The sequence below is a fragment of the Muntiacus reevesi genome, chromosome 3 (genome assembly GCF_963930625.1).
Source record: "Muntiacus reevesi chromosome 3, mMunRee1.1, whole genome shotgun sequence".
NCBI lineage: Eukaryota > Metazoa > Chordata > Mammalia > Artiodactyla > Cervidae > Muntiacus > Muntiacus reevesi.
Genome location: NC_089251.1, coordinates 242,320,694 through 242,348,570, shown reverse-complemented (window position 1 = coordinate 242,348,570; position 27,877 = coordinate 242,320,694). Strand labels below are relative to the sequence as shown.

The window sequence follows — 27,877 nt, the reverse complement described above, 5'->3', positions numbered from 1 at the left end:
AAATAGAATTTTACTCAGGCCTCATAATCCCCAGGTGGGGATGGTCTTGGTGTTGACACTGCTTTATGAAACGAGGGAATAGACTCAGATGACCTAAGGTCATGTGATACTGAATTGGATGACGGGCTTCTAGCCCTCTGTCTTGTATCGTGACACAAACAGGAATTACTCCCTCAACAATTTGCTGGCCCTTCTGGCTTTCATAAATCACAAAATCTCCTATAAATTTCAATTACTCAAAAATACTGCAGGGTAGCTCGCATTCCTATTGGCGAATGAGAAGAGTTTGTTTTTTGTTTTTTGTGTTTTTTATGGTACTGGGCAACTTGTACTTCTTCTAAGTAAAGTATGTTACATAAATAATTGGAGCTTGTCAGTGTGGCTTTGACTACAGTAGCACTGGTTGGTTGAAGGATCATTTGCTTTTGGTTTAGCTGACTCATTATTAAATGAACAGCTTGGCAAATGGTTATTAGTTGCCCGGCAAACTGTGAAGGGTTTGAGAGTTTAATCTCATAAATATAGTTGTCATTCCGCCTGCCAATTTTCTTTTTTTTCCTTTTGGTCATTTGTTTGAGGATAATGGAAAACTGCAGTGGAGGAGTTAACTGATTGGTTATCCCACCACTAATCCCAGGACAAATATTAGTCCAATAGCTCCATGCAAGCTACAAAGTATAATGATAGTTGGCTCCAAATGAAGAGGCCTTTTGTCATAGTCTACATTGGGAATGGAATGTCATTAACAAGAGCCTTTTGTCTTTACTCAGAATATAGCTTTTATTTCAGGCATAATTACAGTACACTCTAGTATAAATTAAGTACAAGGATAAAGCTGTACTTTTCCAGATCTGTTTGGCCTTACATTTTCAATCAGGCTCCATAAAGCATAGTTTTCGCTGGGATTGAAACAACAGATTGCTGGCTAAAAGTTCAATTAAATGAAGGGCTTCCACAATTCAATTAAAAAAAAAATTTTTTTTTTTGGCATATGTTTAACACTTTCACCCTCCTCAGAATTTCAGCTCTGCTTTGCTCTGCTCTTACTGAAATTATTACTGCATACTTCTGTTGCTTGCTATCACGGTGACCAATAAAACTGTGTCTTTGTCATCTGACCAGTTTTCAAGCTCACTTTCTGGCATGGAAAAAGCTTTAAACAAACTGGAGAGAGCTGTGTCCTACCTTTGCCACTTTTTTTTTTTTAATGTCAAGTTACCTACCAGCTCTGCATGATTTAAAGAGAATTGAATCACAAGATCTCTAAGATACCATTGCTTGTTGTTGTTGTTCAACTACTAAGTTGAATCTGGCTCTTTGCGACCCCATGAACTGCAGCACACCAGGCTTCCCTGTCCTTCACCATCTCCCAGAGTTTGCTCAAGCTCGTGTCCATTGAGTCAGTGATGCCATCCAACCATCTATCCTCTGTTATTCCCTTCTCCTCCCCTCAATCTTTCCCAGCATCAGGGTCTTTTCCAGGATCCTATAAGGAGTCTCGAATTCTGTGGCTATACTAAGTACATAATAATTTCTTAAAGATCTTGAAGTATACATTTATCCTTATGTTCTGTTTGGAAATATTACTCTTGAATTTGCCTGTGTCAGTTGTATTGGATTATGGTGTTCTGTTGGAGGTCTCACAGTCATCTTTTTGCCACCAGCAGAATATTTAGACAGAATATTTACAAAGCTTGTATGTACTTGTATCTGATAGCTCTGGAACCAGCCTTCAGGGCTGATGCTGTGGTCTCTGATTTCTAACAAGCCCTCAGTTGCCCAAAATCTCCATGTTTCCCCCCTGCTGACTTTTTATCAGCAGTCGGCTGCCAGTTATGACACCTATGTAAAGGTTCTACTGGAGGCACCAGGACTATTGTCATTCCACGCCCTTGTTTTTATTACCTGGGACCAGGAACCACATCAGTGTCATTTGGAGTGACTCATAATTTAGCCAGAGCTGTCAGTGTAAGGCCTAGTGCTTTTCTAGCTTAGTGTTTGGCTCCATTAACCTGAAATTTTAAGATATACAAGTTTGCTTGTTAGCAGTTACTTTCTTTCTTTCATTTTCTACCTGCTCCCATGCCCATGTTGTGTTAATGGAATATAGGATAATTATCTGTTTTTCATTGTAAAGGATGTTTGATTTGTTGCTCTAATCTTTCCTTAACTTTGAGCCTTTGACCTTTTGATGTCTTGATATTTCTAGGGATGGAGGGAATGGCTGTGGTCCGTTAGGACACACGACTCCCAGGTTCTCTGCAAGCAAAAAGAGTTAGAACTGACAGTAGAGGCTCCTGCTGTTGCCAGGCTTTTGTGGTGGCCGAACTCTCGGCACATGACTCGTGCGGAGTAAAGTTGCTGTAATCCTTTCAGTGTCTAATCTTGCTGCTGCTCGCGCTTTTATTATCTCTGTGGGTTCACATTTTGGCAGTGTCTGGACATCCGCTTCTCTAATAATCCTTTAATTCCGTGAGTGTGTGTGTATTATATACAGGTCAGTGCTCGGCGTCATTTCACAAACTGTGTCATGTGTTAACTAGAAACCATTGTTCTTTCAAGAAACAACGGCCACTGGCATCCTTATCCTGTGGGAGTGTTATGTCATAGAAGTCACAGTTACCAGCTATTTGCTGGCTACTGGAACAGCTGCCTCCTCTCTGAAGCTCTGTCAACCTCCCACCCCTGCTGTCTGCCCTGCCCCTACCCGCCAGCCCTGACTCCCATAGTAAGGCGGGATTTGTCCTCGCAGGTTGTGACAGTGTGATGGCAGACAACAGTTTGGACCACTGGCCCTGGACTTTGCTTCTTTATGTGATGGAGGCGCTCAGTAGATTTTCCCTTGGTTGTGGAGTTTATTCACAGTTTGACTGAAGAAGATTTAAGTGGTCATGATTTCTTTTTTTTTTTTTTTAATTTATTTTTATTGAAGTATTATGAGTTCTGGGCTTCCCTGGTGGCTCAGCTGGTAAAGAATCCACCTGCAATGTGGGAGACCTGGGTTCGATCCCTTGGTTGGGAAGATCCCCTGTAGAAGGGAATGGCTACCCACTCCAGTATTCTGACCTGGAGAAGTCCATGGAATGTATAGTCCATGGGGTCACCAAGAGTCGGACATGACTGAGCAACTTTCATTTTTCATTATGACTTCTAAAGCAAAGTGATCTTTAGTATCACTTCTGAGAGTGAAGGGTGGAAAAGAAATGTTTAGTGAGATCACTGGTGCTAAATAATTGGTAATTTAGGTAAAATGTATGCTGTTCAAATGAGTACTGTGATATCCTCAGAGATACCAATTATTGGTAAATACCTGAGTTTCTACGAGCTTCCCAGGTGGCATTAATAGTACAGAACTTGTCTGTCAATGCAGAAGAGACGCTGGTTTGATCCCTGATTTGGGAAGATCCTCTGGAGAAGGGCATGGCAACCCATTCCAGTATTCCTGCCTGGAGAATACCATGGACAGAGGAGCCTGGCGGGCTACAGTCCATGGGGTTGCACAGTTGGACACAACTGAAGCAACTTAGCACACACACACACGAGTTTCTACGTTGTGCTCAGGCCCACAGAGAGGATGAGATTTTGGTGTATACGTGGGAGGACAAAGGTATGTGGTCACTAAAAATTCATTTTAACAAAAATTAGATTAGAGCACCCTTAAATGTTTTCCTTGGCATCACATGAATAGCATTTAACCTACTCAATCTAAACTAATTTTCTATGCATTCTTGTGAATTTTCACTTGTGTTTTTGATTTTGGTCTTTAACTATGTCCTAATCTCTCTGGGTGTGATGATCTTGGTTAATTTTCCAGGAGCTTAGGAGTGTTACTGGTCTGTTCTATATTCTTAACCATCCCAACCTGGATATGTTGATAATGTCTGAGATTTGTTATCCCACATTTGTTGTTAACTCCGTGTTTGTTAATCCCACTCCAGTATAAATGACTAATTATAATTGGTTTAACACCCTCTGGGAGATAGTTACAGTTTTAGAGCAGAACTTGTTAACTCCATAGTTAGGAAAACCTTAGTAGGTGCTGGGCCCTGGACTAGGTGGGGGGAAAACAAAAGAGAGTCTTCTTTTTCTTGGAGACCGGGACTGGCCAGTGAGTCTGTTCATATTTGCATTGGGTTGGTGAGATGTTTGAGCTAGGAGTGTCTTTCTGCACTCCTCCCTCTGCTTGTCTGGAAACAGTTTATCAGATTGATAGGCAGATTCTCTAATGTGTACCCCACTGAGAAAGTTTTCGCTTTCCAGTAGGAATTTAAAGTTCCCCAAGTGGGTCTGACCCACAGTCATGCAGATTAGTATATTCTGGTTAAGGATGGCCTTGAGGTTTTCTTGAAGAAGCTTGGTTCCCCGGTTTGTGGTCAGCCTCAGAGGTCAGGGATGCTACTCGAGGGTACACTTGGCTTCCCTTAAAATTCATTACATAAGTGAGGAATTAATTTGCTTGAGTCTTTTTCAGTCTCTGTCACCAGATGACAGTTCCATAGATGTGACATGGCCCTTTCTTTTATTTATCCTAAATCCTACATTTTTTTAGCCTTTGGGACACTCTTCTTTACTTTTACCCAAGGATTGATGAATGTTTTGGTTCATCGCCTTGTTTGACATTTTGATACTTAGATTTTAATCAATTGTATCTTTCTCAACATTTTTCCCCTAGATTAGAATTCTCATCATATTTTTAGTCTGTCCTTGGTACTGAGTCACAGAAAAGTCAGTACCATTTTCTCATTCTTTCATATACATCAAACCTTATAGTTTAATTCCTAGGGGCAGGAGTGTCTTAGGTGTAGGAAAAATCATGGCCCTGGAATTGGGCAAAATGCTTATTTCCTCTTTTTTTAAAAATTATGTTTTATTTTAGTTATTTGGCTGTTCCAGGTCTTAGTTGTGGCATGGTGAACTTTTAGTTGCAGCGTGTGGGATCTAGTTACCTGCTGAGGAATCAAACCCAGGTCCCCTGCATTGGAAGTGCAGAATCTTAGTCGTTGGACAACTAGGGAAGCCCCCAAAGTTCTTATCTCTTAAATATAAAAAAAGGAAAAAATGTCTAGTTAAGTGTGGCAAATAGATGCGGCAACAGTGGAAACAGTGGCTGACTTTATTTTTCTGGGCTCCAAAATCACTGCAGATGGTGATTGTAGCCATGAAATGGCTTACTCCTTGGAAGGAAAGTTATGACCAACCTAGACAGCATATTAAAAAGCAGAGACATTACTTTGTCCACAAAGGTCCATCTAGTCAAGGCTATGGTTTTTCCAGCGGTCATGTATGGATGTGAGAGTTGGACTGTGAAGAAAGCTGAGTGCCGAAGAATTGATGCTTTTGAACTGTTGTGTGGGAGAAGACTCTTGAGAGTCCCTTGGACTGCAAGGAGATCCAGTTAGTCCATCCTAAAGGAAATCAGGCCTAGGTGTTCATTGGAAGGACTGATGCTGAAGCTGAAACTCCAGTTCTTTGGAGTTTCACAATACTTTCACAATATTCTTTGTGACCCCATGAACTGCAGCACGCCAGGCCTCCCTGTCCATCACCAACTCCCACCATGACAATAATGTCATGGTTATTAAAATATTTTAGTTTGTGATGGGTGACAGATGTGAGCAGAATCATTTCAAAAAACAACTGCACCAGTGAGGAATGCTGAAACTTGTGACAGAGGGCAGGTTGCTTCCTGGGTCAGATGGCCTGCGTTCTCCACCTGGGAACTGGACTTGGGATGAATCACTTTCACTTCTGGTCCTCAGCCTCCTCATTTGTTCAGTAAGAAAGTATACTCGAAGGCAAAAATATATTTCCACCACCAAAAGTTCTATGATTCTATGAATTTTAAAATTAACTTTAAAAATGAAATCCCCTTTTAAGATCATTTAAATAGAAACACTAATTACTAGCAAATTGTGCTTTAGAATTTGGGGTAGTGTCAAATCACTCCAGTATTGTGGTGTAACAATAAAAATTCACTGTAAATTCGTAGGTTTGGGTACACAGAGTGCCATCTGTTTCTCCTGTGTACATAATGAAAAAATTTCTCAGTCTTGAGCTAGAAAAATTCTGGCGTTTGCCCTTCTTTCCCCGTATCATCTTTATAAAGGTATTTTGCTCTCACTAACAGTTATCTTTAAGTAACGTGGGCTCACTTTCCTCAGAATGTAGCCCTGCTCTCATTTTGCTTTCTGCTGTGGTGTGATTTTGTTGATTATTTCGCTTCTCTTGATCTGCATTTCTTCCATACTCCCACCCCGCTCCCTACCCTGCCCTCCACAGACTCCCTTCTTCCTTCCACACTTCCCTTCCTCTCTAGAGGAATGAGTTAGCTATGATTTGTAGCTTATTTTGGAGAATAAAGTTAGATATTTATTTTACCTGATGTTCGTTTAGTAGAATAGTTATCTCCTATTACCTGATATAGGTTTCTCTCATTCTTTTAACATTTAATTATAGTATTTGGGGACCTCTAAGCAGTTTCTCTTGTCAGAAGTGTTTTGTTTTTTGTAAATTGAGATTTTTAAAAATTAAGAAAAAGTTTCTTCTGGTGCATTTTAATTAAATCTCTGTAATTGTTAACACAATTACAAAATATTTTTGCAAGTCTTTTTATTATAGACAGAAATTATACATTATATAACTGGACATTTGAGGACATCAGCTTAAAAAACTGGAAGCTATAATGTGTGTGTGTGTTTTGTCTGTTGTATCGGTGAAAGTATTTTTCATTCTTTTTGAACTGAAGAACTTTCTAATTAGTAAATTAATGATTCATATCCCAGCACATCCCTTGATATATGTGGTAACAAATTGCATTTGTCTGTTTCTTGTAAAATCTTTTATATCAAGGGAATAGCATTAAAATACAAGCCTACTTTGCTGAATACAGTACTGTTCTGAGCATTTCAGTCTCAAATATCAAATTTTATACTGTCACATGTCCCTTGCGCCTTGACTTTGTAATTATTTTCATATGATTTGATGTTTGTGCTTTACTCAAGTATAGTCCAACTGAGGGCAGGATTAGAAATGGGAAATTTTTGGATAAATTGAAGACATACCATTTTTAAGAAATTAGAGAATATCATATATGCAAAAGTAATTTATTTTTACAGCTCTAAAGTTACATTTGCTTAGGAATATGTATGATTTGGCTAGAGAAAACAATTTTCATTTTGGAAACAATTTAAAAGTTTTATTGTAGCTGATTCAGATAATTAAATATCCTAATTGAATTTACACTTAAGTATCCTTATGCACTTGTTAGAAATGGCTTGCTAAAATGTTTGAACATCCTTTTCTTTTTTTTTTTTTTAAAGAAAAATAAGGAGAAATTAACATCACAAGGCCACTCAGATTTCTGGACTTTTTGTGTGTTTGGTAACAAAGAGACCCAGAACATATGCATTTTCAGAGTAGGAGAAAATGGTGAAAATATTCCCAATTTGAATACAACTTCAGCTGTGTCTCTCTTTTTTTATACTTCACTTTTGCCATCCCCATAGACTTCTGGAAAATGTTATTGCTTAAGTTGAGACAGACGGTTTTATTCTTTCCTATGTTATCATCTTTCTTATTTTGGTTATTTCCACAGTTAATTAAGCTGCCTCTGAAAGAGAAGGACTCAGAAACACTCAGGAGAAGGCTGGAGAGAGATTAGTGGGGTTTCTGCTACTATTCCCTGGCAGAACCCCAGACTGCAGTTGTACCCAGGCGTGGGACAGGGCAGGCCACACAAAACAAAAAGATACGTTTCACCTCCCATTCTCATCATTTGGTGATGAAGCCAATGTAGCCGTGGTGTTGAAAGCTGGACTGGAGGTTTCCAGCAGCATAAATTGGCCAGAAGGAAGGAGTCTCTGTGCTTCTGTTTTTAATGAAGTCTTCGACTTTACTGTTCCTAGCACTCCCAGTCATGGACCATTAAAGACGCAAACAGTGGTTGATGATAGCTGAGCCTGGTTCGGATTCCTGATGGCCAACTTTAGAGCTTTCAGAACCCATGAGGCGTCCTTGTTACTGTTTGCCGAAGAACTTTTTCAGCCAACTCTGCAAGAAAATGGCTCTTCCCCATTGAGTTTGCCTATGTGATTTCAATATCACTCCTTTATTCTTTGCTTTCTTTCCTTGTTAACTATTTCAGCAACTTCTTCATTTTCAAACAAAATTATGTAGTTTTTTTTTTTTTTAGACCAGTTTTTGCAGAAGGCTCATCGTCATGTTGTCATAACCAAGCAGATAGGCCCAGAGATGGAAGTTGTGTTCTGTGGGAAGGAGCTATTTACCCATTGTGATTTCTCTGCTGATTTCCCAGGGTTTTCCAGACCTCTACCTCCTCTGACACTTGACCTTTTACAATTGCCTTTTTTAGTTTTAAATACCTCTCCACAGACATGATTAAGGCTGTCACAAAATTCAATTCCTTTTTTCCTAATTCTTACATGTGTTTTTCCCTGACTTCAAAATACCCAGACCTTCCCCATTTCTAATCTTGTCTTCAGTTTGACTGTACTTGGATAAATAGGTACTAAATCATATAAAAATAATTATAAAACTAACTGGTGAGGCACAATAGTTGATATATTCATAAATAGTACAGGTCAGAATATTTGACTTAACTCTTCCTTGAGTAGGTTTTTCTTCCTATTGGTACTCTTGTTCTAAAAGAGGTAGGAGTTTGCTGTATATGTGCCATTTGATTTTTTATAATTAAAAATAACAATTTTTATGATTGAAAATGACAGTCCAAAAAAATATATTGCTTTTAGAACTTTGTCAATCTTTTCCTTCCATTTCTTGGCTGACATTTGAAATCATTGAAGTTTATGGGTTTTTTCCTGTTTAAAAAAAAACATTCATCTACTTACAGTATTAGGTTATTTGTGAATATGGATGAGATTACCCTTCATAATGATGGTGATGTTATGGCAGTGCAAGCTGAACGATGACTTTTTGAAGAGTGTTTTCAATTAACCCAGTTAGCCTCATATCATTTAAGGCGGCGGTCCAACCTTTTTTGGCACTAGGGACCTGTTTTGTGGAAGACGATTTTTCCGTGGACTGGGGAGGTGGGGGGAAGATGGTTTCAGGATGATACAAGCTCATTACATTTATTATGCACTTTATTTCTGTTATTATTACATTGGCTCCACCTTAGATATCAGGCATTAGGACACAGAGGTAGGGGACCCCTGATAAAGAATTATTTAAATGCTTAGGGGGAATTGTTTACATTTTAAAGATATATTTGGCTATCTCTCACATTTGGAAATATACATTTTATTTGATAGTATTTGTGGGTCACACCCCTAGAGGAGGAAATGGCAAACCCACTCCAGTATTCTTGCCTGGAGAATCCCATGGACAGAGGAACCTGGTGGGCTGCATTCCATGGGGTTGCAAAGAGTCAGACACTACTGAAGTGACTTAGCATGTGGGTCATATATTGATTTTTAAGATGAAATTCCAGTGTGGAAATGTGCTTTTCCACAGATGAAAAATGTGGGAGGTTGATGTTCTCTCAGCATTCTGTTCAAAGAACTGATGCATCTCAGTGCTCAACTGGAAAGCAGTGCTTCGCAAACTTGGCTGCACATTAGAATCACCTGGGAGCTTTTGAAAATTTTCATTCCCAGGCCGAGTCCTAAACCAATTTATATCAGTGTCTCTGGGGCTGAGAACCAGGCGTTGGTATTTTTTAAAGGTCCCAAGGCGATTCCATTGTGCAGCCAAGGTTGAGAACAACTACTTTAGAATAAAGTTAGAAACAGCACCTCCTCAGATTTAACTGCACGTGATGTTGGAACTTGGCTGGGTTTGATTTCTCAGCTAAGGCTGTATAGATTATTTTGCTACCAACATCAGATACAGAAGATAGAGAAGAATTTATTTAAGATTTAGCTAAGATGTGAAAATATGCTAATTTAGTTAAGTATGGTTTAATATTTTGAATGCAGGATCCATTTAAAGCATTCCCTTTCATAAAAGAAATTTCTTTCCTTTCAGTGCTTTGTAAATCATATTGTCTTCAGGATGAAAGAAACGAGGCTTTAAGTTTTCCCTAATTCTTAGTCCTTCAAACTCTTTTTTTGTTTATCTTTTTTCTGAAAGCTTTGCATAAGTATATGTTTAGACGTCTTATTCCAAAAGCTTTTGAGGCAGTATTCCAAGATACATGAAACATGATAAGGTGGTATTAATATAAATTAAACACAGGGTGAAATAATAAGGGAAAACACAGGTGAGGATGATGTAGAGTTAGAAATGAAGCGAAGAATTCATGGCCCAGTTACCTGACCACGTGTCACAGGACACTTCTAGAGCCAGCAGGGCACAGAGCACATTTGTTAGGAGATCTTTCTTAGGGAAAGGTGTGTGCTGCTGCCAAGGGCTGTCTCTGTGCCTCTGAGACTCAGTTGAGAACTTGGGACATTTGAGATTAGTGACCAGTGTGGGGATGCTCACTCGAGAAGAACGGAGACATCGAGAGGGTGACTTGCAACATTCACGTTAGGTGCTAGACCTGCTGCAAGGAGTTGTGTAGATCTCATTTTGCTTATTTCACAATAGCCCTATGTAGATGGGATTATTTTTTTAAGCATTTAAAAAACATGGAGTATAATTGCTTTACAATGTCGCGTTAGTTTCTGCTGCACAATGGAGTGAATCAGCTACATATATACATATATCCCCTCCCTCTTGGACCTCTGTCCCCCCAACCAATCCCACCCCTCTAAGTCATCACAGAGCACTGAGCTGAGCTTCCTGTGCTTTATAGCGGGTTTCCAATGGCATCATTAAGCTCATTTTACAGAAAAGGATACTGAGTCTCAAAGAGACTGGGTGACCTTCCCAGGTAGCCAGTCTGTGGTCCATGGCAAAGCCAAGCTTACAAGCCGGCCGTGACTTAGCATGTGGCCCTTCTTCAGTGACTCCTGGTGGCTCACATCCCTGTTAATCATACTTCCTGCTTATTCTCAGTAACAGTAATAGACAAAAATTTGGGGGGAGGTAGGACAAAGTCCATATAGCAATATTAGAAAATTGCTCATAAATATTTAAATTTGTTGTTGTTCAGTTGCTTAGTCATGTCCCACTCTTTGCGACCCCATGGACTGCAGCACACCAGGTTTCCCTGTCCTTCACCATCTCCCAGAGCTTGCTCACACTCATGTCCATTGAGTTGGTGATGCCATCCAATCATCTCATCCTCTGTTGCCCTCTTCTCCTCATTTGTTTCATGTAACAGGCATGTTTCATGCCCTGTTTTGGCAAATTCTTCCAGGTTGGCCCAGCCGCAGTATGTGGGTGTCCCTCTTTGATCTGCCTGCCTCCCACATTGCTCCCAGCAGAGATGCTGCTGTTGACTGCCACTTTGGTGTTAGCAGATGGAAAGACCTTTTACTCAATAACCCATTTTAGGGTGGCTTTCCCACTCTTGTGAGATATCACTTGTGCTGCAAGAGCAGATCCAACTCTTCAAGCCACAAGGAAGCTTAAATACTGTGCTGTAGCTTGGTTTGGCACTTGATGTGTCTGAGTCTGATTTCACGGTTCTATCAAGGGAGCCACTGAACTGTGTGTGCTCAGTCACTCAGCTGTGTCCGACTCTGCGACCCCATGGACTGTAGCCCGCCAGGCTCCTCTGTCCATGGGATTCTCCAGGCAAGAACACTGGAGTGGGTTGCCATGCCCATGTCGATCTTCCCAACCCAGGGATTGAACCCAGATCCTCCCGCGTTGCAGGTGGATTCTTTACCATCTGAGCCACCAGGGCAGCCCATGAATACTGGAGTGGGTAGCCTGTCCCTTCTCCAGGGGATCTTCCTATGCCAGGAATCGACCTGGAGTCTCCTACATTGCAGGTGGATTCTTTACCAGCTGAGCTAATGGCTATAGTTTTAGCTAATGTGTTACCTGGGTTTCAGAGGCCTGTGAATTCTTCCAGTTTGACCTCATGCTTTTTTCTCCCTTTGAAGCTTTTACCCTTTCCTGTGTCTGTGAAATTCAAACCACTTTAAGCCCACAGTCTCTGATTTCCACCTTTGCCTCCTGCCCCTCCCACAAGGTCTCAGTCACCCTGGCAGCACCACCAGCCGGCTCTTCTCCGCTTCCAGCCCCTGGGCCTTCGTTCCAACCAGTTTGTCTGTGTGCCTTCCTTTCACATCCCCTCCACCCAAGGGCCTGTCTGCCTGCCTTCCACCACTTTGTCATTCAAAGTCTGGTTTCTGGACCTGCAGCATCAGCCGCAGTTAGAAGCCTCAGACCCCGCCCCAGACCTACTGGATCCGAATTTGCATTTTCACAGGGTTCACAGGTGATCTCTGTGCACAGATTTGAGAAGCGCTGCTCTCAGTCACACGTCTTCCATGGATTGTGTCCTAGATAAGGGAATAGAAATGAGCCCAGTCATTCTGTGGGAAGAATTGAATAAAAAGGTGTTCTTGTTTTTTGTTTTTTCCATCCATTTATTCATCTCTGGACAATACCTTGATCACTTCTAGGGATAGGAAGAAATGCGTATGTTTGGGGATAAATGGCTTTACCTACCCATATGGGTCAAGTTAAGGCATTGGAAAAAGCTTGGATAATTAGTTGATAGACTGTTCTAAGAAGGAAGGATTCAAATAACAACCATCATCACTGTGTTGAAAGTTCTGTGGAAAGAATATTTGAATCAAGAAATAAGTTATGTTTCAAATTGAAAAAAAATAGTATATACAATTGTTTTGGTCTGTCTGGGCCTCTAGAACAAAGATGCCATAGACCAGGTGGCTTATAAACAAACTTGTTTCTCACCGTTCTGGAGCCTGGCAGTCTGAGGTCGGGGTGCCACCATGACTGGGTGGGTGCCCTCTCCCAGGCCACAGATTTCTCTGCTTCCTCATGTTGAGGAGGCAGTGAGCTGGTGCTCTGGGGTCTCTCTGATAAGGGCACTAATCTCATTCATGAAGGCTCCACCCTCATGACTTAATCACCTCCCAGCTGCCTCACTTCCTAGTACCATCCACTTATGAATGTTTCAGGGACGCAAGCATTCAGACCATAGCAAAATTATAAATACAGTTGACCCCTGAACAACGCAGATTTTAAATGTGGAGGTCCCTTTATACTCAATTTTTTTCTGTTTAAATACTGTAGCCCTACACGATTATGGTTTTTTGAATCCAAGGACACTGAGGAAACAAACCTTGGATCCCTAACGAGGATTTTCGACTGTATGGAGGCTTGGCGCTTCCAATCCCCTTGTTGTTTCAAGGGGCGATTGTGTAAAAGTTTTGTATCTCTCTAAAAGGCAGCTAAACAAAAAGTTTATGTATAAACTAAATTAAGCATTGGATAGGCCACATAACACCTATTTTTAACTTTTTAAAAGTGCATTTCTACCCCGTGGTGGAAATATTACTTAATATGGGGTTCAGTGAAAGTACAGGTCATTTCCCGAGGGAGAGTGACCAGTGTTTTTCCTTAAGGCAGTTTTCATCATGTCTTTACACATTAGCCGCTCCACTGCATGGAAAGGCTGTGCAGTAAGATGGGTGGTGTAGGAGTGGGGGATACGGACCCCTAGCCAAGTGATGAAGAGGGCAGCAAGATGATGAGTGGTCAGACTGATGCAAGTCCTGCCTCTCTTCTCGGAACCTGCCTCCTCTTTGATCTGCCCTTACTCTACTCCCACAGGTCTGTTAGTAGCAGCAGTACCTGTGTCTCTTCTTTCTTTCTTTTCTTTAAAAATCCTCAGGATTTTAAACTATCTGGCTGGTAAGTGTAAGGCCCTGAATTCTGAGGGACTAGAATTTGGTAGGTTATATCCATATGCTACCTAAAAGAGTTTCTCCATAGGTTAATTAAAAGAGTCCCCTCATACCCCCGGGTCTCTCTCTCTCTCACACACACACCCACACAGTTGTTCACTGCTGTGTCAGAGAACTTGATCCCCAGGTAGGAAGTGATACTGGCCATCTAAATACAAAGGTCTTTTTAAAAAAATGTGTTTTTCCAGGCTCTGACCCACTTTGCTTCCATGCAAAAGAATTTCCTTTCATAAAAGCACCAGTTGTTGACTATATGCTTTAATGATTTAAAAGTTGGGTGTTAGAAAACTAGAAAGGCGTTCATCTACATTGGCTATAAAGCTGAGAATGTAGAACACCCATACTTTGAAGAAACATTGTTCTCATTTCTGTGAACAGCAGGGGCATCTGTTTCAACTGGACCCTACCTAGAGCTGCAGGCCTTCAAAGTGGGCCATGCCCGCAAGGAGCAGATGCTGGCCAGCTGAAATAGGGGTGCCGGGCAATGTTCCAGTTCTCCTCCAGAAGTCTAACGGTGTCGAAACCCAACACGCGAAAGAGATGGAAACTGGAGCTCAGGTTTTAGATCTTCAAAGGACAAACGGTGCAGAATCGTAAAGTGTTAGATTTAGAAAACCTGTGATCAGTTAAATGGATTAGGAAAATGATGATGGGAAAGTGTTATTGTGTAATGAAAGGAAAATAGACGAATGGGTGATTTTTTTTTCTTACGAGTCTATCCATGATAAAAAGCACTTAAATAAGCATACGTATTGAGATGTGTGTATATGCTACATGTCATGATATTTAGGCCAAGTTAATTGACATGTAGGGTCGTCTTAGTAATTTGAAGATTAAACTAATACTGGATATATAAAGGTAGTGTATAGATGCACAAATATACTTTTATTTCATCATAAATACATAATCATATAAGTGAGCTTTCTGTGATGACTTAGGTTATTCTGGTTGCTTTTGGTCGGCACCTTGAAATTGAGTTATGCTGGTTTGGTACCTTTGACTGAGGGTCAGCATTCGACTGGTTTTCATAGGAGTCACCTGACCTGGCCATAACGAAACAGCAAACCAAAACCAACATGAACTTGAGTATTGCAGAAAAATGTGTCTTATGGAAGTTGCTCATTTGTTTGATTTCAGAGCTTCGTGGTTTCGTCTCTTGATAAAACTTTTTCCTCTGCAGCAGTGTTTTCTAAGCCATGACCCACAAAGCATTATTTTCCTGCATTGTTAATATGGATTCAACTATGACAGCTTATCTACTGCAGGACTTCTCAGAGCCTTTGACAGTACTAATATTGCCTGTGACGCTTTTAAAGTGAGATATAGTATCTGATGTTGCCCAAGCTTATTTCATTTTACCAGCTGCGCCTCTCACCACTACTTTTTTTTTTTTTTTGATGGAATATCTCCCAGGGAAGATAACTTGGAAAATGATACTCTAGCATTTTTATATGTAGTTTTTCATTTACCGTCTTAGCAGACCTGAGAAACAGGAAAAAACTCTGTTGTCCCTTTTTGGATGAGGGAAGCTCTAAGAACCACTGGAGTTCAGGTTGGCGCCTAGACTTAGGTCTCCTAGTAGCTCACCCATCTTTCATCTCTCTTGATGCTTTCAGTTCAGGTCAGAGACACTTATCACACATGGCGGGCAGGGGAGGAGGGTTATGTGGGCTGGGTGCTGAGCTGAAGTTCCTCTGTCCCTCGGCTGGTCCCCAGGGCTCTTGGTCTCCTAATTCTAGAGACCTCCCTAATTCTAGGGAGGCCTCCCTAATTCTAGCAAGTGGATGATGGCAATTGTGGGAGTTAATTCTCATGTGTTGTATATAAAGTAATGATCTAGGCAGCCCCATGCCCTCACACTCGCCCAGGTGTGCTATAAGTAGGAACATTACCCAAATACTCAAGCGGGTTCGCTTGATTTTACTTCCCGGTTTTCGCCCGATGGTACTATGTCATGTTTTGCTCTTTTTATAGAAAGAAATTCAAGCCATGAGTCAGTGCAGCCATCCCAACGTAGTGACCTATTACACCTCTTTTGTGGTAAAAGACGAACTTTGGCTGGTCATGAAATTACTAAGTGGAGGTAAGTGGGTTTTTTCATTATTTGCTTGTTTTTTTTCTTTTTTCTTTTCCTTTTGTGTGAGTCAGCATATTGACTAAGATTTCAGATATGATCCCCTTCCTCCTGTATTTAGAAGTTTTCTTGGTTCATTATTTGCCTAGAGAGTAAAGTCTGGATTTCTTCATGTTCATGTTCAAAGCCTTTCATAATTTAGCGTAACTCCTGGAGTATTTGTGTCCTCGTCTACCCCAGCCTTCTTGGCGTGGGTGAGACTTCCCCAAAGTCTTCTGCTCTCTGAGGCCTCTGCGCCGCTCCTTAGCCCTGGGTGTCAGTCTGTCCTTCTTCATGTGCTCATGTCCTGAAAGATCTCATCGTCTCTGCAGCCACCCTTTGTCTCTTCAGAGAAGTTAAAGCATTCATTCTTAGCATCATTCAAGTCTTTCACACCTTGTAATATAACAAATTATTTCTCTGCCGTTTGTTGAAAGGTCTGCGCTGATGGAAATGTTCTGTGCTGTGCTATCAAGTTTCTTCCGGTGGCTCAAGTTATTTGACATGCGGCTAGTGTTACCGAGGGACTGAATTTCTATTCAATTTTAATCAACTTTATGTAAATAACCTCAGGTGGCCAGTGGCTACGGTATTGGACAGGGTTATTTTCATACTGTGGGTTTCATGAAGGAACACGTGGGAAGGGGAAGGAACTTTATCTCTCCAGCCGCAGATCATGGAAGTTAAAAAAGCCACAGGCGAGAGTCAGACATGACTGAGCCGAACTGAATGTAATTTTTGTAAGACACTTTCCCACTCCTGTATTTTTTTTTTTCTTTTCATCTTCTAACCTCACTCTTTGATAGGGAAGGATCATCATCATAGTTGGTTTCCTTGAATGCTTTCTCCATGGTTAGATCCCTTGCAAAGTGATTTATTGCCTTATTTCATGTAATCTGGGCAACACCCTTGAATGGCAGGTGTCATCATCCATGTTTTTCAGAAAGTACACAAGAGCCCAAGAGAATTAGGCAGCTTGCCTAAGGTCATACACGTCATAACTGTTGATGCTGGGAGCTGTGTACCTACAAGCCACACTGCCCTGCAGGTTTCATCACCTTCATTGTGCAGACCTGAAAATTGGAGCTGAGAAAGCGCAAGCATACCCAACACCCAGCATCCCTTCCTCCCTGTATATCTGTCTTTCTGAGAGATGAAGTATATTAGGAGCAGGGGAGAACATTAGGGTAGTGCCTGGATGCAGTCAGAATGGACAGAGTGAGGTTGTTACTGTGGAGCCCACTTTTATTTGCAAGCCCAGTTCAGCTAAGGTGAATCAGGGAAACATCTCAATTTTTTTTTTAAAAAGAAGAAACTGTCTTGGATCCAGCAAGGCCCTGCCATGAGATGATGAAGGCATTGTAATTGCCTTGGGTTTGCTTGTGTAAGTCTCGGTAGGGAGCCTGGGAGAACTTAGTTCGGTTCTGTTCCCAGTCTTGTCAATCCTATTAGTCATTGTTTCCTTGAGTGCCGACTCTGGTTTTTAATTAAAAAGGAAAGGAGAAAAAGGAAGCCCTTGGAGCTGACTGCAGTGTTGAGCCTCAGGACTGCGTCTGGGTTCTGCTGAGGGTGGTGCTTTATCAATGACGATCTTAACCAGGTTTCTTCCTGTGGGGTCCACTAACTAACTAAGAAAACAAGTAATTCTGGTAACCTGGGACCTTGCAGGTTTTACTTCCTCTCTTTATTTTTAATCCCAATTACTTTTTATAAGCTTGAAAGTATCCCCTGTGCCCGTCCTTGTGGACTGGATAGAAAATTTCTTTGTCTTTTTAAAGGAATTAAATTTAGCCTTCCCAGGCTTTAGGTAAGAGGAACAAGTTGTAAACAGGTTTCCACAGGTAAGGGGAATGTGGGCAGACATGGCCCACTTTTCTTTCAGCAGTCCCGAAATGCATGGGTGTGTGCGTGCTGAGTCCCTTCAGTCACGTCTGCCTCTTTGCGACCCTGTGAACTGTAGCCTGCCAGGCTCCTCTGTCCAAGGGATTATCCAGGCAAGAATACTGGAGTGGGTTGCTGTGCCCTCCTCTAGGAGATCTTCCCAACCCAGGGATTGAACCAGAGTCTCTTATGTCTCCTGCATTGGCAGGTATGTTCTTTATTAAGAGGGCTACCTGGGAAGTCCCAGAAATGCGTCCATGCCTGATGTGGTATATCCTTATAAGATTAAAAAGTAAAATGTTTTTGGAAGTGTTATTTCTCAATAATTCAAAAATCCAAGAGTCAGCCAATAAAGAGATGTTTTGTTTCTCTCAGAGTGGGGAAACTATGCATTTGTTTTCTTCTATACTGTTTTATCACATCAGATCTCTTAATGAGGGGCAGGTGGCTAGTCTGCTGCAGAAATAACTGATGGGGAAACTCAATCCTCCCAGTTAATCAGAGAGTGCCTGGAGCCAAACTCAGGTCCTGAGGTGAGCTATTTGGTAACTCTTCAGAAATGTTGAACCCCCAGGTAATTATGGCTCCTAAAATGCCCAGGAGGTTTAGAATATTAATTCACATGTGTTGAAACATGAATTCAGAGTGCCAAGGATACTAATCTGTTTATAGTAACAAAGTAGTATGCATTTATTTCTTTATTATTAAACTCAGTGCATCAGAGTCAAGTAAATGGAATAAAGATTGCCTAGAGTCACAGAAAGCAGTCTTCTAATTATAAGCAGGGGTGTTTAGAAGCAATGTACTTTCTTCTCGCTTCTGCCACCTGTGTCTTAGGGGTTACAGAGGAACTGTGCTTCTTTCTCTCAGCAGTTCCCTGCTGTCTTGTCCCCTGTTCCTGTTCTTTTCTTTTTCTGCTTAGACATCCTGAACCTCCTTTTAATCTGTAACCAATTGCTTGTCTTGGGGAAAGGGACTGCCTCTGCAGTGGCCACGCACAGGCTTCTGCTTCTTGACCCAGAACCTCCCTCATTAAGTTCAGCAGGATGTGTGCTTGCCGACTTGGATTTAATGTTTTTCTGGCCATGGGCTGCCATGCAGTTGTTTGTATGCCTTGGAAATATTTGTGCTGAATAAACAGACAAAAAATTGATGTTCGCATTTAGTTTTTTAAATAGGGAGCCCTGTTCTGGAAAGATCATGAAGGTGCTTGCTTATACAGTTGTTTAATTCTGTCTGTCCATTTAGGTTCAATGTTGGATATCATAAAATACATCGTCAATCGAGGAGAACACAAGAACGGAGTTCTTGAAGAGGCAATAATAGCAACAATTCTTAAAGAAGTTTTGGAAGGCTTAGACTATCTACACAGAAATGGTCAGATTCACAGGTATGGCTTCTGCAGAGGTGTTTCAATTCAGCTGTTCGTATCTTCAGTCCTAGTTAGTAGAGAATGTTGATGAAACACACCTCACAGTTAAGTATTGACATTTTTCTAACTTGCATGTGTGTGCTCAGTCATTAAGTTGTGTCTAGCTCTTTGCAACCCCATGGACTGAAGCCCACAGGCTTCCCTTATCCATATGATTTTCAAGGCAAGAGTAGTGGAGTGAGTTGCCATTTCCTTCTCCAGGGGATCTTCCCAACCCAGGGATTGAACCCATGCTTCCTGAGTCTCCTCCATTGGCAGGTGAACTGATTCTTTACCACTGAGCCACCTAGGAAGCCCCATTTCGAACTTAGGTTGGCATCTCTAGTTTTATAATGCAGGCAAGAGTGTTCCAAACATGTAATATGTTAATTATTTTTGATGTGGTTGTGGAAGAGGAGGAGAGGCACTAATTTCATCTCTTCTGCGACATACAATGCTAATTCTTTAGATAGCAAAATAGCATATAGAATGTGAACACTTGATGTTTCAAATGGGTTAGTGTTACTTGGGCTCTTAGGAATAGTTGCAAGTAAACAACCATTAACTATAATACTAATATTTGTAATTCCCCTGCCCTGAACTTTGAGTGAACTCTATAGTTTATGATATTTACTATGTCTTTTAATGATTAGAAAAATATTACTTTAGAAATCAAACTTGTAAATTGTCATTTTTCTTAAGTGTTAAGGCTACTGAGCACAACTTTTATATAGTGAAGAAATACAGACTATTATAATTAATATTTGTAATCAGTTTCTTCCCAGAAAAGAGGCTGATCAAATCCATTGTCTAAGAGTCTGATGGGTTTGATTTGAAATTGTATCATAGACAAGTTTAAGTTGAAGTAAAGCAGTTTTACATAGACTGGGCTTTAATTCTTGATAAAATGATAGTATTGTAAGTATGTGGACAATCTCTAATTCTGTAACATAAAGTATCTACTCACTATTGTTTTAATTAAATCTGGATAATAATATCACAAAAACTAAGTGTTACTAATATAAAACCCTAATTCATCCTTCAGGAGCAAACTATAAAATCACTGTGTACCCTTGTAACTTTTAAATTTGTTTTACAAATATTATATTTGTAAAATAATAATTATGTCAAACAGCTAAATTATATGATATGTTTTAAAATCTCCCTGAGTGAATTAATGCAATATATTGTCTGTACTCTAGCATTAAATTCTCTGTCTTTTTCCAAATAGGGATTTGAAAGCTGGTAATATTCTTCTGGGTGAAGATGGTTCAGTACAAATAGCAGGTAAAGCTGACAAAGATAAAGCATTCTCTCCTTATTTATGGAAGTGTTACAGCTTCAAAGAATGTAGAGTCCTTCCTAAGAAATTAATAAATGCGTGTAGTCTTTTTTTTTTTTACTTGATGTATAGTTGATGTACAATATTATGTAAGTTGCAGACATACAATGTAGTGATCCACAATTTTTAAAGTTAATATTCCATTTGTAGTTATTATAAAATACTGGCTATGTTCCCCGTGTTGTGTAGTATATCCTTGTAGCTTGTTTTATACATAGTGGTTTGTACCTCTTGCACTGCTCCTCCCCACTTCTCTCTCATTGGTAACCACTAGTTTGTTCTAAGTCTGCTGCTTTTCAGTTATATTCACTAGTTTGTTTTATTTTTTAGATTCTGCATACAAGTGATACCCTACAGATTTTGTCTTTCTCTGTCGGACTCATTTCACTTTTAGCATAATGCCCTCCAAGTCCATCCATGTTGTTATAAATGGCAACATTCTTTCATTCTTTTGAATGGCTGAGTAGAATTCCATTGTAGGTACCCCAGTATTTGGGCTGCCTAATTATTGAATGTTTGGATCTGAGGTATAACATGTTTTCCTATTGTTTTGATAGATCTTTGTTAGATCTTGCTATCAATTGCTGTTTTAGAACACGGCCTTTTAATAAGGGACAATTTTAATTTTATTTTCTACCTTCCAGATTGAATAATGGTGATATTTATAGAAATGCGAGAAGCACTTTTGAGAGTTTTTTGAATGAGTTTGAAAGTTTAAAACATTGTACGCATTAATTTTAAGCCCTTTATTTCTCAAGCGATGGCTGAAAGATTTGTGAACTCTTGAAATCTAGGGCTTATTTTACTCTCAAATTTGACCCTTCATGGCAGTTCTTGAGAGTTGATGGGCCTGGCAGTGCAGTAAGGATCAAATGAGAGCGTTGACAGGAGCCTTCTCCATGCAGAACCTCTCATTTTGTTAATGCTCCTAGAATAACCTGAAAGGCCTGGGATAAAATGTAGCCATGTGCACATCCGCCCTTGTTTTATCCCCCTTCTGTGAAGGGCTGTCTCAGCAGTCCTCTCAGCCGGCAGCGCTTTGGGCATTTTTGGCTCCACAGTCCCCTCTCGGTATTAGACAGTCCCCGTCATTACAGGATGTTCAGCCTTCTGGCTTCCAGGCATGAAATATCACGAGCAGCGCATCCTAGCAGTATCCGTGGTGACAGTCAATCACCGATCTGGCTTGTGTTACTGAAGAAATGTTGAAAACATTTCGTCAGTCTGATCTGCTTCTGTTTGAGTTGAACTGGAAGAGTCTTACCTTCTAGGATAGGTTTAAAGTCTTTGCATTCTAGAATGCAAAGTTACTAGAAAGTTACTAGAATGAAATTGATGGCAGTCCTTGGTCCCACCCTTGTTTCTAGACAGATCTGAGGATCTGGGATATTATTCGAAATGTGAGAGGTCAGCAGAAAACAAACACGCTCCCAACACAAAGGATGAGCATTGAGTCATCTCTGATTCATTGTGCCCCTTCTCTGGGTACCAGAGGACCAGGCAGGTGATGTCCCAGCCTATATAGTGAGCACGATGCTGACCTTAGGCTCTGCATTTAGTTAGGTACACTTACAGAGACCATTACTGAGTTTTGTTTTTTTTTAAAGAAAAGATGTTTTGTGAAAATATAAAAGGGAAACTGAGAATTTGTTTGAGAGCAAATGTTTCTTCCCTAGGGAACTAATAATGGCAATGTTATCTTTTATTAGTCCTTTCTTTTGAAAAGATTAATTTAGTGGAGTTTAAGACCACTGGGGATGCACTCAGTATGTCAGTTAAGCACAAAGGCTTTGGAATCAAACAGGCCTGATTTAATACCCAGTGTCCAACCTGGGGCAAGTCACTGCATCTCTAAGCCTCAGTTTCCACATCTGTGAGATTATGATGATATTGCCTGTCATTCTCAAAGACAGGGACTTCCTGTGTAGCATCTAAATGGTAGGATTCAAGCCCCTATAAGTGCAATACAGTAGGTTTTAGAAAGTTATACAGAGTATTCTAGGTGGAGAGGAGATGTCAGTTTGCAATGTGGAGGTCTTTCTGTATAAATATTTTTTGTTAAGTTGTCTAAAAAGGTCCTGGAAGAAAGGACCTTAATCTTTAAGACTCCAGTGAATTGATAAGAATTTTTAATTTAAAAGAAATACACACATTTATACATCATTTTGTACTCATGATTTTGTATTCTCTGTTTTAAAGAGGATCTTTCAAATTGTCTAAACTTTATGTCCCATGAAACCTGGATCCACCCCTGCTTACTGTTTTGGCAGCAAGTAAATAAATGTGAGAAATGGTTAGTGTGACCCTCAAAATGGGCAGTAGACAGAGAAAAGACAGTATTGGCTTATTTATTGTGGTAGCAAAAGATTAGGAACAGCTGAGGTGTCCTGGTTAAGTAAGTTTATGGTATATCTATACTACGGAAGACCCACCAATAGAGAATGAAAAGTACTCTGTATACCAATAGGGGGAAAAGAAATCACCAGGTTACGTGGTTAAGTGAACACAAGGTGAAATGCTATGTATATAACGTGCCACCTTTTGCGAAAGAAATGGAGAGAAATGAGAATATCTCTGTATATTTGTGCAAAGAAATATTAGAAGTATAGTGGCAGTGGGGCTGGTAGAGTATATACTTTTTAAAACATATTGAATTTTGAACCATGTCAAAATATGACCTAGTAAACAAAAGAAATGACTCAACAAACTTAATCAGCTGTCAATAAATCAAAGCCATTTTATTTTTCTGGGTTCCAAAATCACTGCAGATGGTGATTGCAGCCATGAAATTAAAAGACGCTTACTCCTTGGAAGGAAAGTTATGACCAACCTAGACAGCATATTAAAAAGCAGAGACATTGCTTTGCCAACAAAGGTCCATCTAGTCAAGGCTATGGTTTTTCCAGTGGTCATGTATGAATGTGACAGTTGGACTATAAAGAAAGCTGAGCACCGAAGAATTGATGCTTTTGAACTGTTGTGTGGGAGAAGACTCTTGAGAGTCCCTTGGACTGCAAGCAGAGCCAACCAGTCCATCCTGAAGGAAATCAGTCCTGGGTGTTCATTGGAAGGACTGGTGTTGAAGCTGAAACTCCAATAGTTTGGCCACCTGATGTGGAGAGCTGATTCATTTGAAAAGATCCTGATGCTGGGAACTATTGAGGGCAGGAGGAGAAGGGGACGACAGATGATGAGATGGTTGGATGGCATCACCGACTCAATGGACATGGGTTTGGGTGGACTCTGGGAGTTGGTGATGGACAGGGAGGCCTGGCGTGCTGTGATTCATGGGGTCTCAAAGAGTCGGACTCGACTGAGCTACTGAACTGACCTGATGAAAATTATCAAACCTAGCTCAAAGTTGAGAAGAGCAGGAAGAATCCTCTGGTATCCAACACCTGGCCTCAGTACTCAGCAGTCTTTGGCCAATTCTCAACTCATCTCTCATTCCCCTCCCTGCTTTGGAGACTCTTATTGTTATTGATGCTGACTTTTGTTCTTGAGTGAAGTTAGTACTTTCCGTATGCACATCTTGTCCTTCCTTTAGAGAGTGGCCTTTATCCCACAGGCTAGGGGCATTATGAAGAAAAGACTTTCAACTAAACAACTGAAAAAAAATGTGTGAACAACAGCTTTGAACCTTCCAGCATCAGATAGTCTAGTTGTTAAGAAGAGGATGTCTAAGATCAGCTGGTTTGGTTGAGAGCTTCCCTAGTAGCTCAGCTGGTAAGGAATCTGCCTGCAATGCAGGAGACCTGGGTTTAATTCCTAGGTTGGAAAGATCCCCTGGGGAAGGACTAGGCTCCCCACTCCAGTATTCTTGGGCTTCCCTGGTTGCTCAGACAGTAAAGAATCTGCCTGCAATGTGAGAGACCTGGGTTTAATCCCTGGGTTGGGAAGATCCTCTTGAGAAGGGAATGGCTACCCACTGCAGTATTCCTGCCTGGAGAATTCCATGGACAGAGGAGCCTGGCAGGCTACAGTCCATGGGTTCACACAGAGTCGGACACGACTGAGGAACTTTCACTTGGTTGAAGTTCCCAGGTCAATTCTCAAGCTCTGGGACCTTGGTCAGGTTGCTCAACATCTTAAAGATTCATTTTTTTAAAAGAGAGATACAGGTGATACTCTCTTTTTTAAAAAGATACTTTTTTAAACAAGTTCATTTTCTAGACTTTTAAAATTATATATATGTATTTATTTATTGGCCTTGGTGGGTCTTCATTGCTGCAAGGACTTTTCTCTAGATGCAGAGAGTAGAGGCTACTCTGTAGTTAAATGTGCAGGCTTCTCATTGCAGTGACTTCTCTTGTTGTGGAGCACAGACCCTAGGCACTTGGGCTTCAGTAGTTGCCGTTTCCTGGGCTCTGGAGCACAGGCTCAGGAGTTGTGGTGCATGGGCTTAGTTGCTCTGAGGAGCGCAGAATCTTCCTGGATCTGGGATCGAACCTGTGTCTCCTGCATTGGCAAATGGATTCTTTATCACTGAGCCACCAGGGAAGCCCTCTTCATCTTTTTTTCGTGATATCGGATGAGACTCTTTGTATCCAGTGATCTTCCAACAGCTGCTCGCACATGATTGGCACACAGGAGGTATCAGCAGCTGCCACTGCTAATCTTATTACTGTTACTACTGTAACTCCTACTGGCAGACTTGCACCTCCCAGCCCTTCCACCGCCTGAAGATCATATGGACCTCAAATTTGTCTTGCAAGAGGTTCAGCTCTGAGGGGTTTTATGGGTTATAAAAAGGAAGTGCTTACTCATTATGGCACTTGAAAGCCAACTTGTTATTACTTTTGCTGTAAGCTAATTAAAAAGTACAACGGATTTTTTCTGTTTTGTGATGAAACAGTCATTTCTCACTAAGAGAGTCAAGATGGCAGCGAACTGCTTTTGAAATGCCGAGGGAAGTCAGCCCCTGGCTTATTCTGCTACCTGGTACTCTGCCAGTCATTCTGTCCCACTATTCCTGTCAGATTAATGACCCCAGCTCCTTCTCTGGGCCCCAGGGAGCACATTGCCCTTTTTCTTTTTTCTCAGTTGCCGTCCCCTGAGGTAAGATTTCCCGACTTTTCCGCTCCCTCTCAGGACTGGGTTTTTTTTCCCTTACTGTGGGTGCACGTGGTGAGGAATTTGTGGACAGTCAGTCTGGGCTTTCCCCCAGCTTTCCCGGGTGTCACTGTTGTATGTGTCCTTGTGGCTCCTGTGGTGATGAAGTATGAATCTTCATGAGCGGTGGTGGGTTATCAGGCACGTGAGTGTGCACTCTCTCCATCTCTGCAGCTCAGCTATAGCTTTCTAGAATTCACATTTAATGTTCTTCATATCCTCTGACTTGAGCATAACACTGAGTTTATACAGTATTTCAAATTAAATTTTTTGTTTTAGCTCTCAAATAAGATTATTGCCTTAAAGAGAAAAACATGTGCAGTGATTCCTTGGAAAAACAGGCTGCTGCTACTTTCGTGGGGTAGAGGACTTTGTCACTCTCGGTCAGGCAGTGGCTTGCTGTCTGAGCAAATGTGGACCAGGGGTCCTCAGGTCTTTTGCTGGCATCTTGTGTGGGCGAGGTAGGGGAAGAGTGTGGGAGACCTGAAGACTCAGCAACAGCAGAGCTAGACCGTCTCTTTGTTGCTGTTACATTTGGACAAATAATCTACATCTTTTACTTAAGACTGTACTCTCTTCCCTTCATGTCTTTAAGCTCCCTAGGCTGTGATTTCTGCAATACAGGTTAAACTGGGAGAAGTTTGCGTATACTTCTTTGAATGCAGTGTTTGTTTACCTTGAGAGTATCATGAGTATTTTTTAAGAGTTTTTTCTGCTTTTTAATAGAAAACATAACATTTTTATTTTAAAAAGTCACTCACACATTCTATATGTGTGTGTGTATATATATATATATATATAGGCATGTGTGTATATATATATATATGCAATAATATATATATGTATTACTTTTCTCAAAACCTTTTTTTATTAGAAAAGGGAAAATTAAGGGGCCAGGTTCAGATCGCTAGAAACTCTTGCCTAAGATGCAGCCAACAAGTGTGGTGAGTAAGGCTGGGATGCTTGGCTCCATTTCCAACAGTACCAATTCCATGGGAATTCCATGTGTTTTCAGTGAGTGTGGCTGTAAAGTCAGCACCTAATCTGTGCCAGGCCTGGTTCCTTGTGCTGAGTGCACTGTGACTCAGCCTCGCAAAGTGGGTAAGGCTATCGTAGAGCCCCATGGGGCGATGCGCTCATTATGCTCACCTTGCCTGCCAGCTGCTAAGATACAGAGAGGGGGAGTGAGTGGCCCAGATTACATGTGGAATAAGTGGTAGAGTCCGGCTTCAGGTTTGGGCAGTCTGGCTCCAGAGCCTGTGACCCCTTGTCTGTGGGATTTCCGGGAAGAGAACCCTAAACCTGGATTTGAATGATCTCTGTTTTGGGTGGAAGACCAACAGCCATCGCTAGTGCTTCTCCATCTCGGCGTAAATTGATTCTGTTTGGGGCTGGGAAACATATTCAGCACCTTTTCCCTCCTTGCTCACAGCATCACTGGTGAGGTTTTAAGGGATGGGAGAAGCCATCACCTTAAGTGTCATTTGGTGCAGAATTAAGCGTGGTAGTGATGCCACACTCTTTTCCCACTAGAAAACTTCAGATCTGATGTAGTGAATTAAAACCTGAGGTTGGCCTACTCTGGGTTTAGTAGAAAATGCTTTACTTCTTAGTGTCTTTTCTGTGCTCAGAAGACCTGTGTCTGTGTGTGTGTGTGTCTTCCTGGTAATAAACTTGGAGCAGACGCCTTGGTGAGTGTAATAGTCTTTGCTACAATATGATAGAAGGAGTGGTTATTTGAATGTCATGTTCTTCCCACGGCCTAGCATTTTATTTTCCAATTTGATTCTCTGTCATGTAATGTCAGGAAGGGCTTAGTGCCTTGTCTGGAAAGTGACTGAGCCTGTTCATCTGGAATTAATGAGATGCTATTCTAAAACTGAAATTCATATAAAACCAGGTCCCTTTGGGGTGGTCACTACAAGTATATTTATCTTAGGATTTTTAAAAAATATCGACTGCTCTTATACCCTAAGAATGTTGATTTAAAATTGGTTCATTTCGGAAGGGCTTTCCAGAAACATAGGACTGCACGTGTAAGGGAGATCTCGGGAGATCTCAGGTTCGAGCCTTTTAGGTGTGCGTGAGTGAGTGTGAATTTCCCGTCCCTAGTTTTTCATGTCAGAAATTGAACCTGGAACCTAGTTAACTAAGGCAGCCTAGAACTTTAGAAAGTTATCATCCCACCTCTCTCAGTGTATCTT

General features: G+C 41.0%; 1 protein-coding gene across 2 annotated transcripts in view; it reads left to right on the top strand.

Moving 5' to 3' along the window:
• STK39 (serine/threonine kinase 39) overlaps positions 1-27,877 on the top strand; it is a 304,895-nt gene that overhangs the window by 64,501 nt on the left and 212,517 nt on the right. For both annotated transcript variants that reach the window (XM_065931689.1, XM_065931688.1), the window contains exons 3-5: positions 15,789-15,897; positions 19,057-19,198; positions 20,451-20,506. In XM_065931689.1, the coding sequence (XP_065787761.1) occupies positions 15,789-15,897; positions 19,057-19,198; positions 20,451-20,506 (307 nt within the window). The remainder of the gene's footprint in view (positions 1-15,788; positions 15,898-19,056; positions 19,199-20,450; positions 20,507-27,877) is intronic.